We start from the raw sequence: 17,338 nt of genomic DNA, 5'->3' as shown, positions 1-17,338 counted from the left end.
AAGCATTGGGTTTTATAGTTTTAGAACTCCGCGTTTCAATCAGAACAAAAATTGGTTTCTATATATTATATGATGAAAGCTTTGCATGGCTGCAGCGTTATTGTTATTTTGAACCTGGAGGCAGATATTTCAGTATATTTGGCAGTCTACGTGCGCACGTTACATTTGTGCATCTGTTTGGTCGTAAAAAAACATTGTTATTTGGACAAATATGTGGCAGCAGCCCCAACGCATTTGTCAATAACAGCTGCCCTTAAAAAAGCAAGCGTAGATTGTGCGACGTTTTGGGCAACGACCCTTATTCATAGCACATGGAGAGCGGCCAGATAGGTGGAGTGGGTTAAGTGTTGGCATTCTCCAAATGCTATTCCCTCTACATCTATGACCTCTCCATGTGCTTTGAAGAAGGGCCATAGAATGACCATTGCTTAAAGCGTTGCCCAAACTGGACTTCTTTTTTGACAGTGCTATTGTCACATGTGGTGAGTTTTTTGGTTGTTGTTTGTGCTTGCGTGCCACCGCCAATGCAGCAGCAGCAGCATCACGAGATATAATTAGTTTCATTGTGGTAACAAAAAAACTAATTACCTCCATTATGGAAGTATGAATATTCGTTTTATTGTTGCTGTTGTTTTACAAAATCAGGTAATATTACACGCCCTGAAATGTACTTCCTTCAAACAACGCATTTTTTTTACATCGCTAATGAATTCTACACCTTTGTTCACATAAGGCTGTGAAGTTTATTATATTCTCCGTGCAAAGGAAAATTAATTGAAAAAGCCAAACCAACATCTACAAAGTCTAATAACTCTCAACACTGCACTTGCATAAGCAGAACTGCAAACACGTGATTACATACAAGGCTTACATATTTCTTCTCAAGTAGTTCTATAAACAGATCCCAAAACTGCATGGATCTACAGATAATAAATCTAAAGCCAAAAAATCCGCGACTCCAATATTTTACGTAGCATTTGCAGCTGGGATGGGGCCTCAGTAGGATTAACTTGAACCGCAGATACTTACATTTTACATATTTCTGTCTAGGGAGCTTCAGAATGTGTGTTACTTTCCTCACGAGTATTGAGGTGTATGGGAACACGTTGGCTGTTCTCGCTACGCTTACGACGAAGAGTGCACTCCCTTGCTAACCTCGCGACACGCTGAAGCAAATCAGTTCTTAACCCTACGGCGTCGATTCCATCAACAAAAGTTAACTCGTAATTAACAAATACCATATTTTTTGGGTCTCTCGGTAAAGCCACGTGGATAGAAAAAATCATACAAATATCACGACGTTTTGAACGCAACGCAAGCAATCGTCATCTGATGTGATATTTGTATTATTTTTTTCTATTTACGTGGCTTTACCGAAAGACCCAAAGAATATGAATTCCCACAGTCACGAAAGCTTTAAGTCAAAACAAATGCCATGTTTACCAATCATCGTCTTGCCTCCGGAACTTTTACCTACCTTGCGTTAAAGTCACCACTGATGCTGCCATACAACGTGGAAACATTTAATTGGCAGACGTTTCATGTAATGGTCCTTCTTCAGAGGAGAGAAGCCAGAGTGAGGCAGAGAGATTGGCTAAAGATCGCACTTTACACTCCCTGAGAATGCTGGTAAATTTTGAGAAAGTTTACAGACGAACACAATTTTTATTTTAGAAGGATTTTTCATTCCGCGTTATTTAGCAATTTTATTTGAACGCCGCCCTGCACTCTGGTCCATGCCGTCAACTGCCTCGTGTTCTCCGTGAATCTTAACGAATATGAACGCAGGTAAATCACAGAAGTGCCCTGTACTGAAAGGCCAGGAACAGTTGTCTGATACTGCTCACAGTTGCATGCTCATAAAGGCGACCAAATCATCACTTACGAGCATGAATCTTCTGAGAATCGTGCAGCCTTAGCTAATTAGCGCTGCGCAATGTTCATCGGGAGGATAGAGTACGATGGCGCAGTGGTAAGCTCACTGCGCCGTGAATCCGGCGACCTGAGTTCTATTCCCGCCCACAGTGAACATCAGTGGTGCGTGATATCTGAAACCAGCCCCAGGTGCTCCCTTCACCAACCCACACACACACTGGCCAAATAACCCCCGTGATGAACATGACGTTTGGGGTCCATCATCCACTACATTATTAATAATGCGTTGCAATTTTTAATAATAAATATTTTTATTGCATGTTAATTAATAATATTAATTCCAAGCTGCACTTGCTAACAATTTGCCAAACCTTCTTGTGACGCGCACTGGTTTCTGAAGCTTCATAAACAGCGAGCATCTCAACCACCACTTGTCCAGGTAACCCCTGGCACAAACAAGATAGGCCCTGAATTTCCATCGTCTGGTTAAATGAAGGATACCAATTTCTGCACACCACTGATGATCACATCACAGCTGCTCTTAAAAATCGCTACACACGGACGAGGGGTTCAAAAACACCTCCCAGAAGAAAATAACGGCGTCCACGGAAAGAAGCAATGACCCGCAAAAATCTAAACGGGCGCAGCATTCGTTATTGGATTTGATAAGCAAAATGGCCAATAAAATGCACGCTCCTCAAACACAGCAGACTAGAACCAATAAAAACAAAATCTTCATTTGTTTCTGAAACAGGACTGTGGTGCTTGTAGGCTATAATTGATTGTTTTTATAATCAAATCTCTTATAACACCGTCCTGAAAATTAGAAGACAAGGACTTTAAAAGCAAGGTAAATTATATGGTTACAGCTTGGTAAATTCCACAAATAACAACTGCTGTATAAATAACATGAGATAAATCATAATTGACAACACTTTGCAAATTTGCTCGTGGGTAAAGGCGTTATGTCGGATACAGGAATTGCCTGACCATACTTCACCACGCTGGTGAGGGCAAATTCGTGAAAGAGGAGGAGATACACTATAAACTAAACTATTTTTTATTTTACCAGGTAAGGCCCACTGAACTATCGCTCTTTTTCAGAAGCTACCTGGCCACAAAATGATAGCTAAAAGAAGTGGCGATTCAAGTGGAAATCTATAGCAACCAAATACTATAAACGCGTGTTGTTGATTCTAAATGTGGAGGATAAAACCAGAGGACCTGGAGAAAAAAAAATCACATGACCACGCGGAGAATATGATACAGGCGTCAGTTTCGGGATCGAACCCACGACCTCCTGTACACCAGGCGAGGTAGTTAACATATCCTAGCCACTGTTGAACACTTCTGATATTACTTGTCGTAGATGTTACATCCCCCCCCCCCCGCACACCCTCCCCGCCTCCGAAGAGTGACACTTCTTGCGGCTCTGACATTTTGACACATCCCCCATGGCGATGCGATGAGCATCCTTGTGAGGAGGAGGTGTCCAGGACAGGGGGACACCCACGGCCGCTGAGTGGGTGTCGCGGGCGTGACTAAACAAACGCTCGCTCAATTCTGGACAAGATTTTGTGGTGATTTCGAGTCCGTGTTTTTCACCCCTCAACAGGGGTCACAAGTGCCCGTTGTGCTGATGAAACCCTTGAAATGCACAGTGGTGCCTTGACGGTGGGCCAAGTACTGAGGCAGTACAGTGGTTGCGTAGGTGCCACATAATTATAGTTGATGGTAGAATATTCTTAGGTTTTCGGTAAAGTCACGTAGGTAAAACATTAAAATTGATAAAAGTAAAATAATATAAAAATCACGACGTTTCGGAGGCAACACGAGCTTCCGTCTTCAGGTGGAACCGTCACAGCCACGACAGCTGTATCAAGCAAACGACAGCTGTATCAAGCTGTGACGGTTCCACCTGAAGACGGAAGCTTGTGTTGCCTCCGAAACGTCGTGATTTTTATTTTATTTTACTTTTATTAATTTTAATGTTTTACCTACGTGACTTTATCGAAAAAACCTAAGAATATGAATCATTGCAGTCACGAAAGCTTCAAATCTAGAATTGCCGGTAGAACTCCTCTTGTCCGTGACTCCCGTTATCTGGGGCATCATAATCCGGAACAATAAAAACCGCGAACCATTTGCTCACAGGGAGAGCCTCACATTCAAAAGTGTGGCCTTCACCCCTGTGTGTCCTCTACCTCGTGGTGAGGGTCTCCGGTGTGTGGATTTTGCGTGACAGAATTTGCTGGTACTTGTCCTGAGCATATCTAAAATTATTAGTCGGAGGTGAGCTGTATTGCTTCTGTATCACAGAGATGCAAGGTGCTTTTGAAGTCAATCTACATCTGAGCCAATCTATTCGAGTATCCCACGAAGTGCATGCCCCTTTTTGCATGGAATTAAAGCGGCAGAAAGCACTTTGTTTCTTTGGAGGATCTAAGGCAATGTTTAATTCCAGCACGCACTTACCTGTCCGGCTGTACGTGTGGACGGGTTTTGTTGTTGATGTCTGGATGATTTTCCATGTCGGCGCTGTGCAGTGCGGACGAGAGATTTGACGCCACATTTCACACGAACGTGCTTGTGAACTACACGGGGAACTGCCAGCACCTACCCCCAGGTGGGTCCTATCTCTTACACTCGCGATCCGCTTATCAACGCAGCCAAGAACAACAACAACAACAAACATATATGTTTTAACAGGTTTTTTTTTACGTAGACTTTGAACGTGGGGAAATAAAAAAAATTCCGTCGGTTTTTTTTCTTCTTTGCAATTTATGTTATTCACCAAAGCCCAAACGATACGTCCATACATCCAAGGAGCGAACGCGACCGAGATGATGACCACGGCATCTCGGTCGGGAGCTGAGGGACCGCTGTGAGCTGCATTGTGGTGCAGCACGGCGCGGGTCGACCTCCATCCAGCAGGCAATAGACAACAGCTGTTGCTGCTGCTGCTGCTGATGTTGATAATGATGATAGTGTTGAACCGTCATTTTCAACATCATCAGTAGCAGCAGCCATTGTCTATCCACTGCTGGATTGAAGCCTCCCCATGCTGTTGTTATTCACTGCTGGTGTTTTTGACGACGATGATGTCGACGACGATGACGAAGAAGATACAGTATTGTGTTTTTTTTTTATAAATACTAAAGCTCATCTACTGACGGACTCACAAACGGCGTTCCTTTTTAAAAATAAAAAAATTGGCTCCCAAAGGATGCATAAGTTGGGAGGCGATGAGTTGCAAATGAACAAGGCTTCTATTACTTATTCATAACTAGAAGGCGACCAGAGTACAGGGGGAAAAAACAACTCAGAAATCATTGCAACCTTTCACGAGTCTGCCCGTCGAACTACGTGCAAAGCTGGTGATGATAGCTCAAGGGGCCCACAGGATAAAATCATTTGTATAGCTCAAATAGGAAATGCAAGCAATTGCGGAATTATAATTACATGTACAAATCACTGTTTGTTACGCGTGAGCACACACACGCACGTGCGCTATTTACGTGCCGTATATTTCCAGCGCGTTGCAGAGAAAGTTGATCTTCAAACACGTTGCAAATTAATTTCTATATTTAATGTATATCCAGCGGTGTTTTTAAGTGGAAAGTTAATTTCGTTTGGCAGTACTGGAAGGAATTGGTTCGCCCAAAAGTCAATTTACAATCGAGCTGAACCGGGTAAGAATTCATAGAAACATGTTGTGCGTTGGAATGTAACATTAAGTGATGTCTGCGTGACGTATCGCTATTATGTAAATGTGCTCAATGTAAATTATTATTTTTTCCAAAGGGCACCCACTGCGGGAGACATATAAGGGAACATTTCACGCCATTATTTTGTGGATTATTATCACAGGAGGAGGAGGAAGACTGGGCGTGATTACTGCACAACGCTCACATTCGCTCTTAAATTTGTGCAATTATTATTCGACATCCAACAATTAAGGGATAAGAGGAATAAAATTAAATACATAACGGCGTGTAATTTTTTTCTGACTGGTCAATTAATGCTAAAACTTTAAGTGGTTTATCAGGGTGATGAATGTAATTAATTCTGAAAATTGCAAGCGAACTTTATCCCTTTAAAGGCCGGTTGTGTTCACGAGCAAATCGGAATAAAATATCTAAATAAAAAAAACATTGCGCCGTCCTGACAAATTCGGTCATAAGTCTATCGCCACACGTGGCACCCTTTGGTAAAGATTTATCTGGCTTGTGTTTGCAAAGACAATGATGACTACTGGCTCAGCCGTAATACCAAATAAAATCTACCACTTGATTTGTGCCCTGGATTTTTCCTTTAACCTTTAACTCCATACCAGCTCTGCAAGAAAGCAAATAAATCTTTATCAAACCTTCCCCCATGTTACTGCGCTTATCTCCCTGTTTCAGAATTTCATGGGTCCCTGGGTCGTGCCGTGGCTTTGGTTTGCTGTAGTTTTATGTCTTTCACCCCCCCCCCGCCCCAAATCAATAGGCAGCCGCCAAGATGTTTAATGTGAGGGTTTCACCCTCGTGGCCTCCTGTTGCCCACCGTTCTTTCCTGGGTAAAGTCTGGCTATGAGGACCTGCGAAAGCTAAAAAAATAAGCATAGTCCGACATTAATATGGAGCTTTGCTGCTGTAAACTTTCTGAAGAAAAGGCCACTCGGCTGTAAATTGCCGTCGTAAAAAATGTTCACGGTTTATTTTGAACACCACTGACAATGATAGCATAAATATATATATTTTTGCAATCATGCGAGAAGCACGTCAATATCATTCCAGTTTTGCGGTGAACTTGCAATGTAATCGTAGACTGGAGGTGCGAAAGTTAAACATCATTGGCGTTATTTTGTGTGCCACTGAAATCCAAAACCACACCTAACGGGAAATGAGAATGTATAATTTGCGTAATTATCAAATGATAGTCGTCAAAATACATGTCTGTTAAAAAACAACCCACTTTTCTGCAAAAAAAAAAATACTTGCAAAAAACAATCATCCAGAAGTTGAACTATTCCTGATTGATTCGAACCAGTTTAGGGATTTGTCTCCGCGCCGATAATACTCGTACGGACACGGCCGGCATGAATGGCAAACCAGCGTGAACGGTTAAAACCCACGGGTTCAGAAATAGGCTGCTGGAGGTGGCAGCGGTTGTATTGATTCAAGTGCTAAATTACCGGTCGCCTCCGAGATGAGAGCCGCACTATCGCTGCCTCGGCCTCTCACCCATTGCCCCCCACCCCCAACTCCCCGCCCCTCCTCCCCCCGTGCGTTCCGCGAGACAGGAATGCTGAAGAGCACGTGCTACATCGACGTGCGCTGGTTCCCGTTCGACGTGCAGAAGTGTGACCTCAAGTTCGGCTCGTGGACGCACGACGGTTGGCTCATTGACCTGCAGATGCTGGAGGCCGACACGTCGGGCTACATCGCCAACGGGGAGTGGGACCTCGTGGGTGCGTTGCTCGCCGAGGGTGACCGTGTGTGCGTGTGTGTGCGGAGGCCGCTAACGGCACTTGCCCCAATTGTCTGTTCAGGCTATACGGGGGGGATCTTTGTCTTTGGTGGCCGAGCTGTGATGGATAGGCAGTGCCGCGGAATATGTCTTTGCGACGCTGGTCCCGACATGATGACGCTGTCCAGGTGTGATGTGTTGATGTGATCACGGCCATGGGGAAGCGTGTGCAGGATGGCGGAGGGTTAGCGCCAGTTGCCAAGACGAGCATTGTAGTGGCCCCCAAAAGTCCTGCAAACCAAGCGGGGAAGGACAGGGCACCAGTTGGTGGGAGCAGGTCCTGCAGGTCGTGTGTCTGCTGTGCAGCAGCCGCTGTCGGGCCGGGAGGAGGGTGGAGTGCACCATGGAGGTGTGGTGGCGTCAACGGCTTTGGCCCTGATGAGGTCTTCAGTTGCCACTCTTCAGAGCCGTATTAGTGCTCTGACTAGTCGGGCGGCGTTGCGATACACAATACGACCGCGTTAATTTGCACGGTGTCTATGGGGCATTAACGCGGAGATTTCACAAGCAAGGGTCACACGCGGACATAAAAAAAAATCACTATTAATCTATGGGCTGCCGAGATTGAAAAATGAGCCCTGAGACTGAGTTAAAAAATATGGGGTTAACAAAGCCTTTATTAAATTATTACTATTGTAATAGGGTGCTGTAATGGTTAGCACTTTGTATGTGCAGTCGGTCTGCTGGTGCGGCAGCTGAAGCAATGTTGCACGTTTCTTAAATTCCCACTGCCTCTGTCCACCCGCCAAACTCAGTGGGTAATGGGAGAGTTTGTTGATAGACACGTTGCGTGTGGTGGGGTCAATTGTGGGTCCTCCCACCACTTCCAAGACATCTGGCCAACGTGGAAGGCTAGAATGCACTTCTTCAGGAAATGAAAATGAACGTTGCACACGGACAGTTGGCTGTGTGCGTTTTTGCACAGTTTTGAGTGATGTTTGAAACTCCTGATTTTCCGGCCCGCACAAATTGTTTTCGCTACGATGAGGTTTTGCTCGTCCTTTACAGATTTGACGAACGTGGAAGAGTAGGCCAAAAACTCTCTCGTGGAGGCCTCTCTGCCAGCAGTAACGCATTGCAGGGCTGCACCTTGAGCTTCACCGCACAGAGTATTGAATTGAACGCGAGTCTTGTTTTTTTTGTTGCTACGAGCGTGCGCCGCACACGAGCAACACATATTAATCTATGGGCGGCCTGGATTGAAAAACGAGCCTTAATACTGAGTTACGATTTCCTGGGTAAACGAAGCTGCGATTACATTACTATTCATAATTACTGTTTGTGTAAAGTGTCATCATCCATTGCGCAGAAGCGAGGTGCTCGTAGGAAGGGGTGGTGGTGGGGGGGGGGGAAGCTCCCAATTGATATGGATCCGCGTGCCGCGGCTTGTGAACTTTTCCTTCCCAGGTGCTCACGGGACGCACATTTTTATAAATGTTCACCGCTGCCGCATCATCCCGTGCATTCTGAAAAAAAACCTTCCCTAATTTCACTGTGCGTCGCCTGGCGGCAGGAAGATGGATATGGCTGTGCAATGCCCAAAAAATTATATGCCATCAATACATTCCACAACCGTACGTTTCCCTTGTTCTGGTGTAATTTACGCGTTGAATATTCGGAGTATTGAAAGCACAATGCTAGTCAAGGGAAATGTGGAACCTTTTAAGTGGCGAGTGTCTGGCCAACCCAAATGAAATTGGGCATACAGAGACACTTTCTCCCCGCGTGAGCAAATATATTTGGCGAGGAAATCATAAAAGTAACAGCCCCTCCCCCCTCATATTCATACGCACGGGAGACTGAGACGGGGCCATACAGAAACGTCGTGCCAGTGAGACGCAGAGTACTGGAAGGTTGTGCGAGTGGCTGTCATGGAAAAGTCCCACCTTCTGTTCTTCAAGCTCATCGTTTGCATCTGCAGTCATCGTCACCGCCATCATCACCCTTGGTCAATCCACTGCTGGATGAAGGCCTCTCCCAGAGGCCGCCAACCGCGATGATCCTGCGATGTAACCGTTCACCCATCGCCTGGCACACAAACCCATTTCGTCGCTCCACCTCCTCAGTGGACGTCCACTTGGGTTCGTTAACTTCGTGGCTACCACTCGGCGTCAGTGTTCCAGATGTGATCAGCCGTCATCACTCAACCCATCTCAACAGTTCGAATGATTCCATCCACCTGTGCTTGTGCCCCAATCGGCGTGTTCCTCTTTCTGTACCCACGTCATTGTAGTTCAAGCATATGCAACGCTGATTACTAATTCCATGCCAAATCTACAGAGGGGTAGAGAGATCAATAGTATATTTATGCTTCGTGGCGATGGGGAGAGCATTGTAGTCCAATGGGAACCTCTTTGGTACGGCACACCAGTCGCACATTTGACCGATATACCAAGCAGGCCACACCATTCATCACTGGATTGAGATTAGTTTTGTTCTTAGAAAGAAGAGATTGAGTCAATGCAGTAAGATGTAATGCAAAGGGACAGAGCTCATTAGCCATGCTGCTTCATTGGTATTGCCAAGCGGAAGCTTTAATCGGTTCTGGCATGGCACAGTGGGCAAGGCAGATGGGCCTTCAAGGAGGGTAGAGCGTCCGACTTCCACTCGCACCGTCCACAATAGATGATCTCCGTGAGCCCTTTATTTCCGGGCCCTATTGTTCTGGCAGAGAGCATTTACCTCTCTAGCCACGGGGCTCTCTTTTGTTCGTGTGGGATTTTTATTTAGCAATTGTTGCGGCGTGGATTCAAAATGCCACCTTGCTCATTGCGACGGATTAATTCGCACCAAATTGACCGCAAAGTAGAAGAATGCAAATTATTATTGCTTCATTTTTGTTTTTACCGAATAATGAATGAGAAGTCGATTAACGCAATGTTGTCGCAGTACAACCGGAATAGTTTTTTTTTGTCATCCTGAAATGATAACTCAATATTCTCTGGGGAGTTATTTTCCAGACAGCAAGAGACCACTTTGCGATGTTGGTAATCGGAGGTTCCTGGAAGCCCAGAAGGGCTGCAGGCATGAGCCAAAATGCCAGGTGGGGCCCCCTCGTCCATCCTCTGTGAGGCCCGGGGAAAATTGCCCTTTTGACCCTCCACCTTCTGGGTGGCGCTGATGACAATGCATTCAGAGAAAATGAATATATATATATAATCGTTGACGTTTCAGGCAATAGCCCTTCTATGAACGTCACTGTTTATATATATTTATCTTTTTGTTAAGGCAGCGTTATTGACAAATGTGCTGAGTGCTAGTGTTCATGTTCTTGTGCACCACTGCCAACACAGCATCACCGCATAATGTGTTCACATAGGATTTAGCATTGTGGCTGTCAATACAGGTGGCAGCAAAGACTCCGTCCGTGACGATACCTTCATGTTGGTTCAGCTCAATGGAAGCAGCAATCGTAACCGCCGTCGTCATCGTCGTTACATCTCACAACGCAGAGATCCCAGGCAAGAGGAACGAGCTGTACTACGACTGCTGCCAAGAGCCGTACCCCGACGTGACGTACACGCTGACCATCCGCCGGCGCACCCTCTACTATGGCCTCAACCTGCTGGTGCCGTGCGTGCTCATCTCGGCGCTATCCCTGCTCGTGTTCCTGCTGCCCGCCGACTCCGGGGAGAAGATCTCGCTCGGTGCGTCCTCCTGCACACGCAGCGCGCCACCCCCCCCCCCCCCTTTGCACACACACAGAACACACGCAGCCTGCACACACACACACCATGCACACCCAGCGCGCCCCCCCCCCCCCTTTGCACACACACAGAACACACGCAGCCTGCACACACACACACACCATGCACACGCAGCGCGCGCCCTCCCCCCCCCCCCCTTTGCACACACACAGAACACACGCAGCCTGCACACACACACACCATGCACACGCAGCGCGCACACCACCCCCCCCCCCCCTTTGCACACACACAGAACACACGCAGCCTGCACACCCACACACCATGCACACCCAGCGCGCACACCCCCCCCCCTTTGCACACACACAGAACACACGCAGCCTGCACACACACACACCATGCACACCCAGCGCGCACCCCCCCCCCCCCCTTTGCACACACAGAATCTACGCAGCCTTCACACAAAGACACCATGCACACCCACAACAACCACCACGACGCTTGTGCCAGGCTATGTGCACCTTGAGACCACCTGAAGTGTCGAACGCCCGCTGGCAGGAGGTCACGGGGCAGAGCCAGGTGCCATGGGTCAACTGACTGAGATGGAAATTCCTCTGGTACAGCCATCAAAGGCTTCACGAACTTCCTGGTCGAAAGATTATGTTCAATAATGTTGGAGCCAGAGGACATCCCTGTCGCACCCCAAGGTGAACAGGGAATAGCTCCGACTCCTGTCCACGTAGTTTTACCCAGGCCCGCTCACCATCATGAAGGTCCTTAATGATCGTGAGCAGAGGGTCAGGGACTCCGAAAGCACGAATAACAACCCAGAGCCCAGGCCTACTGATGGTATCATAGGCCTTGACCAGGTCAATAAAACAGAGATTTAGGTCTTGTTGGAATTCCCTACACCTCTGCTGTAGCAAACGGTCAGAGAATATAGCATCTGTGCAGGACCACCCTTTACTGACACCACATTGGGGCTCCGCAAGCCTCTCCTCAGTGTGCCTGGCAAGGCGATGTTGAATAATCCTAGACAGGACCTTTCCCGGCACACAGTCTGTGCGGTCTCCCTTCTTAAAGAGCATGACCACAAGGGCATCCTTCCAATCATGTGGAACCCATCAAGTGGTCCAGACTATTGTTATGATGTCAAGTAGGGCAGTCTGTGCACAAACGCCACCCTCCCTCAGCATTTCGCTTGGGAGATCATCTCTGCCTGGTGCCTTTCCTGGTCTCAGACTCTGGATCGCCTTCAGTACTTCCTCAACAGATGGCACCTCAGCCAGCCACTCAAAGGGGGTGACTTCTTCTTCCAATATTTGAGGCACCGCAGCCTCAGCAGGGTCATCCCCACTTTGTCCCACAATGTTTTCCATGTCGAGGGATTTCCCCTCCCCCAGGACTTCACATAAATGCTCAGCAAATCTGCAAACCTGTTCCTGGGGGTCAGAGATTGGATCACCGTTTTTTCCCCAAATGATGGTAATAGGTGTGGCGCTGCAGGTTATTTTTTTGATGGAGTTAAATAGGGATTTGTGATCGCAGGCCATTGAGGCAGACTCCATCTCCTCAGCAACCCGCGACCACCACCCATCCTTGCAGCGCCTCACGGCTCTCCGAACCTCCGAGCGAAGGCTGCGGTAAGCCTCCTCATTCTCTGACGTGGGAGGCTGTAGACGATTAGAGTGGGCCTGTCGCTTTGTCTCAGCCAGCTTGAACACCTCCTCTGTCAGCCAGGGTCTCTCGGGAGGTCTGGACCGCGTACCTAAAGCAGCCTTATGCCCCCACGACCACCACTCCTCGCCTCCGGTTGATGGGAAGGCGAGCCCAAAGTAGCCTGTGGCTTACAGCTTTCCACACTTCACCACAACGCTCCCACGCCCCCTTCATTCTTTTGTTCAGAAAAAAGAGCCACTCCTTGTTGTTGGTAATCTCCTGCCCCGAGTAGAGGACTATCCACCCCTCATGGTGGCAGGAGCCAGAGCTGGTCCACCGGACCTCCTGAATACCACAGACATCCAGGCGGTACTGGTCCAGCTCCCGACAGAGGAGTGGCAGCCTCTCTTCCGCAGTGAGCGTTAGAACTTTCCACGTGGCCATCCGTAGTGGCTTTTTGTTATTTCTAGAGGAGCCCCGAGGGTAAAGATTCAATATCCTGGCTGCGCCAAATGGGGTTTGGCCAGGAGACGTCATAGACGTATGTCCCCCCAGGGCCTCCGGCACAAGCTTATTAATTAAATTATTCATTCGTGGTTTAGTGGTAATTAATTGACGGTGGAGGGGTTACCAGCCCCTCGCACCCATCAGAGCCCCCATTTGGCCACTGTGGTGGTTACAAACGCCATGAGGGGAAAGGCCAATCGGAATTGGCCCTCCCCCCCACAGCACTGTCCACGACAGCGTTGCCCGTCCGGCACCAAGAGGAAGTAGGGGGTTGTTTTGCGCACCCCCCTTTGCACACACAGAATCCACACACCCTGTGCACGCACAGCCTGCACGGGCCATGCACATGCACCGTGCGTGCCCCTTGCACACGTCATGCGTACGCAGCATGAGCACACCCTTACACACGCACCCTGCACAAGCAGCTTGCGCGCCCCTTTGCACACACACAATGCACACACCCTGCAGACACAACGTGCGCATGCACCCTGCACGCACACCCTGCACGCACCCTGCACGCAACATGCTCACAGCATGCCGGCGCTCTCCCGCATTGCGCAATCGGATTAAGGTCACACGCAGCTTTCATTTACCGGGAGAGATCCTGGCTCAGACAAATGTCGGCGGTGACGATAAATGAGATCATGCATCGGACGTAGCGTGCATAATTAAACTTAACTAGGTCCAGCCTAACGTAGTTGCCAATTATCCGGAGTCAAAGCCGTCGGGGCCTTTGTGAGCAGATTCTTGCTTAAACTCGTTTAATCTCCGCATTCAGCATCTGTTTGGGGTACGATTGCGAGCGCCCTTCAATTGGCCGCAGCTGTTGTTCTGCAAGATAGGCTGCGTACCGCTGGGAGAGCGTGCGGGGGGGGGGGGATAAATGCACATTACAGATAAGAAATCAAAGAGCGGCATTATCTGGGTTCAGCGTTTGCCTCGCTCGCCGCGGTTGTCGCTCGGTGCCCCTCTGTGTCCAGGCATCACCGTGCTGCTGTCGCTGACCGTCTTCATGCTCCTGGTCGCCGAAATCATGCCGGCCACGTCCGACTCCGTTCCGCTCATCGGTGAGCGGAGACGCGCGGCGAACGCGAACGCACCGCACGCCAACGTCCAGTCCACGGGGCAGAGAGCGGTGCCACTTCGAGGGTGGCCAAACGCCGAGTGACGCCAGCTTCTGTAGATGGCTTATAGGAGCGGATGACGTGATAATGTTGCGAATTGAATACGGTTATTTGCATGATCCCCTTTTTGTTGGTGATTTGACGATGTCGGTACAGGTGGTGCCAACGTCTCGACTCCAAGCCGGCCTAGCAGGGTTCCAGGAAATATTGAGCGATAAATTTAAACTCTGAATAGAGACGATGCACACAGCAAACGGGAGAATGCCACTGACAATCTGAATTGCGCTTGAATGGAGGGGTGCCATGCTTCTGCCAGGTCCCATAAGGTGTGTATGTGTACACACAGCCACATGAATTAAATGGATGTTGGTGGCATAGAGTTGGAGACATTTCAATTTCACGTGATGATAGATGCGTGCGCAAATCCAGATTAAGCCCAAAAATAGTAAGCGCATCTCTCTGAGCCTTTCATTCTCCCTCTCCCACAAACATGGATAATCATCTGCGCGCCACTGCTTACCGTGAACAATAACTCTAACACGGCATGCAACATTTGTAATCGACATTTGTATCCACTTGGACGATTTGCACCGATTAATCATTTGCAGCTGTTGGACTCCGTCTTTGGTGAAGACGCCATAGGCCACAGAAAGAGGCCATCGTATCACTCATGTATCACGATCTCATGTATCATGATCTCGTGTATCACGATCTCATGTATCATGATCTCGTGTATCACGATCTCATGTATCATGATCTCGTGTATCACGATCTCATGTATCATGATCTCGTGTATCACGATCTCATGTATCATGATCTCGTGTATCACGATCTCATGTATCATGATCTCGTGTATCACGATCTCATGTATCATGATCTCGTGTATCACGATCTCATGTATCATGATCTCGTTCAAGGCAGAGCAATTCACTGCACAGATAACCCCCCCCCTTCGCCCCGCCCTCATTCTTAGTGGACGGCATCACGACGCGATCCTCCGTCAACGCCAAATACTTTACGTTGCTGAGCGAGAAGCAACGCTCCGCACGTTTCATGTCCGAAAACAAGAAAATCAATGCCCGCTATGTTTAGGATGCTGCCTTGGTGCCACGGCCAGCGCGCTGGACGTGAAATCCAGAGGTCGCCGGTTCAATCTTCCGCACAGCGGCCGAAACAACGGCGCAAGTTATTTTTATTAGTAAATCCCCGCACCGCCTCGATCCACCCAGCAGCATCAATGGGTACTCCGCCGTTGTTCGTGTGGTGCGGTAGGGTGCGGGAACTCCCAACTCTTTCGAGGGACAGGAGATCGAATCACCCCCTAAACGTTCTCTCTTAGATCGCCCTCCGAGTGGAAGCCCTTCCGCCAAAAGTGGCGTGAGCAAGACATTGCAGGGCTGCGCCTTTCCCTTTTCGTTCTTCTCTACTTTGTTCATACGGCGAGGGCGCAATGTGTGCCACCAAAGTGAGCCTCGGAACAAAACACGACCGCTGGAAATCTCGGCAGTGACGGCTGCTGTCTCAGGCGTCCGCCATCTGGAGCCAGCCTGCAGTGTCGTCTCACACGGAGCGAGTTGTCACGTGCGGCTCTCTCTTTGTTTAACAACGCTTGAAGAGCGCGGCGGGTCTGCGGAGGCTTGGAAAATGATTCACCGCCAGCCCAAGCAGAGCTCAAGAACAATCGTAACAAAGTTCCAAAGATCAATCTATTTTCTTCATCGACATTGGCATTGCCTGCTGAAGCCGGATGTCAACAAGGCTCGTAATCCATGGTTTCAGGAGAGACTGAAGCCTCGTCATTACTTCGCATCTGATGAGAGGATTGTGGGGCCTCGCAGACTAGCCTCCAGTAAGATTATTCTCGACACCAATTTACACCCCCACCTAATCATAGGTCTATCTGTCTGGCCATAATACACACCAGTAATGAGGTGCAGATACAAGCCGATAGCGTATAATTTATTGAAGCAGCCTGCAGGCATATTCATCGCAAGTAAGAGAAGTAACTCCTGCCCATTTTTATTGTATGATCACTGAGTGGATAATTATTTACTGGGGGGTGGGGGGGAGAGAGTTTGTCAAATAATGTATTCACAGAAAAATTGTTTTAAAAATATCCAATGTCACTCTAATGTTAACAGCCCTTTGTAAATGCAATGCCGCATCAGTCATGGGAGCTGTTGGGCCATACTTCGCCACGCTGCTCCAGTGCAGGTCGGCATCATTCGCCACTGATGTTGGCCATGGCTCGGACTTTAACTCGGCTTCGTTGGGTTCGTAGCGCAGAACAAGAGTGCAATCCCTGCCCGCAACGATGAATGTTAAAATCCGAGCTGCAGGCTACGCGATTTAGCATTACCAGTTAATGCACAAAAGTGTCTCATGTGGGTTTATCCAACTCCCATTTCCCAATTGTTATCAGTACCCAAACAATATTAATTTTCTCGTTGCATGTTAATGTGGAGGGCATTTCAAATCAACGCATGGAAATGAATGCAATTTTGTTTCCTTCATGCGAAAACACAACAATCCCTGCGATTGGCATGTTCGTGCGTGCATTCAACACACATTACGAAAATGCACACACACGCGCGCATATGCGTACACTCGTCCCTCAAGAAAACAAAAACTTTTCAATGAATCGCGACAAATCGTGAAAAGGTTGCTCTCATTCTTCCTTCTCATGCGACGTAACAATGTGCTATGCGTGTTGAACTTCTTTCGCACCGTACGTAGCCAACCGTGCTAATAACAAGTAGCGCTCAAAGTGCACAATGGTATCGGAGGGCGACGCAGCAGTCGGCCGCAGGTTTCAAGAACGAGACGAAACACCAAAAAGCGCGCAAGTAACAGATGCAAGAGCTGAGCAGCGTTTAGCAGATCGCTTCAACCGATCGATCCCACTTGCCGCAGCCAGCCAAGCGCGTGGCAGCATCACCGCACCTGATGGTATCGCACTGTGGTGTTGGTTTCACCGCCCTGTCAGCCATCTCCGTCGGAGTCATTCAGCAGAGT

General features: G+C 48.2%; 1 protein-coding gene across 1 annotated transcript in view; it reads left to right on the top strand.

Moving 5' to 3' along the window:
• The window catches only part of CHRNA7 (cholinergic receptor nicotinic alpha 7 subunit), a 45,903-nt gene that overhangs the window by 13,826 nt on the left and 14,739 nt on the right, over positions 1-17,338 (top strand). Inside the window, 4 exon segments of the mRNA XM_078592527.1 lie at positions 4,422-4,501; positions 7,163-7,330; positions 10,842-11,036; positions 14,180-14,266. Of these exon segments, the coding sequence (XP_078448653.1) occupies positions 4,422-4,501; positions 7,163-7,330; positions 10,842-11,036; positions 14,180-14,266 (530 nt within the window).

Source organism: Lampetra planeri, chromosome 3 (genome assembly GCF_965212315.1).
Source record: "Lampetra planeri chromosome 3, kcLamPlan1.2.h2, whole genome shotgun sequence".
NCBI lineage: Eukaryota > Metazoa > Chordata > Hyperoartia > Petromyzontiformes > Petromyzontidae > Lampetra > Lampetra planeri.
The sequence above is the reverse complement of the archived record's forward strand: the minus strand, read 5'-3'. Positions and strand labels throughout refer to the sequence as shown.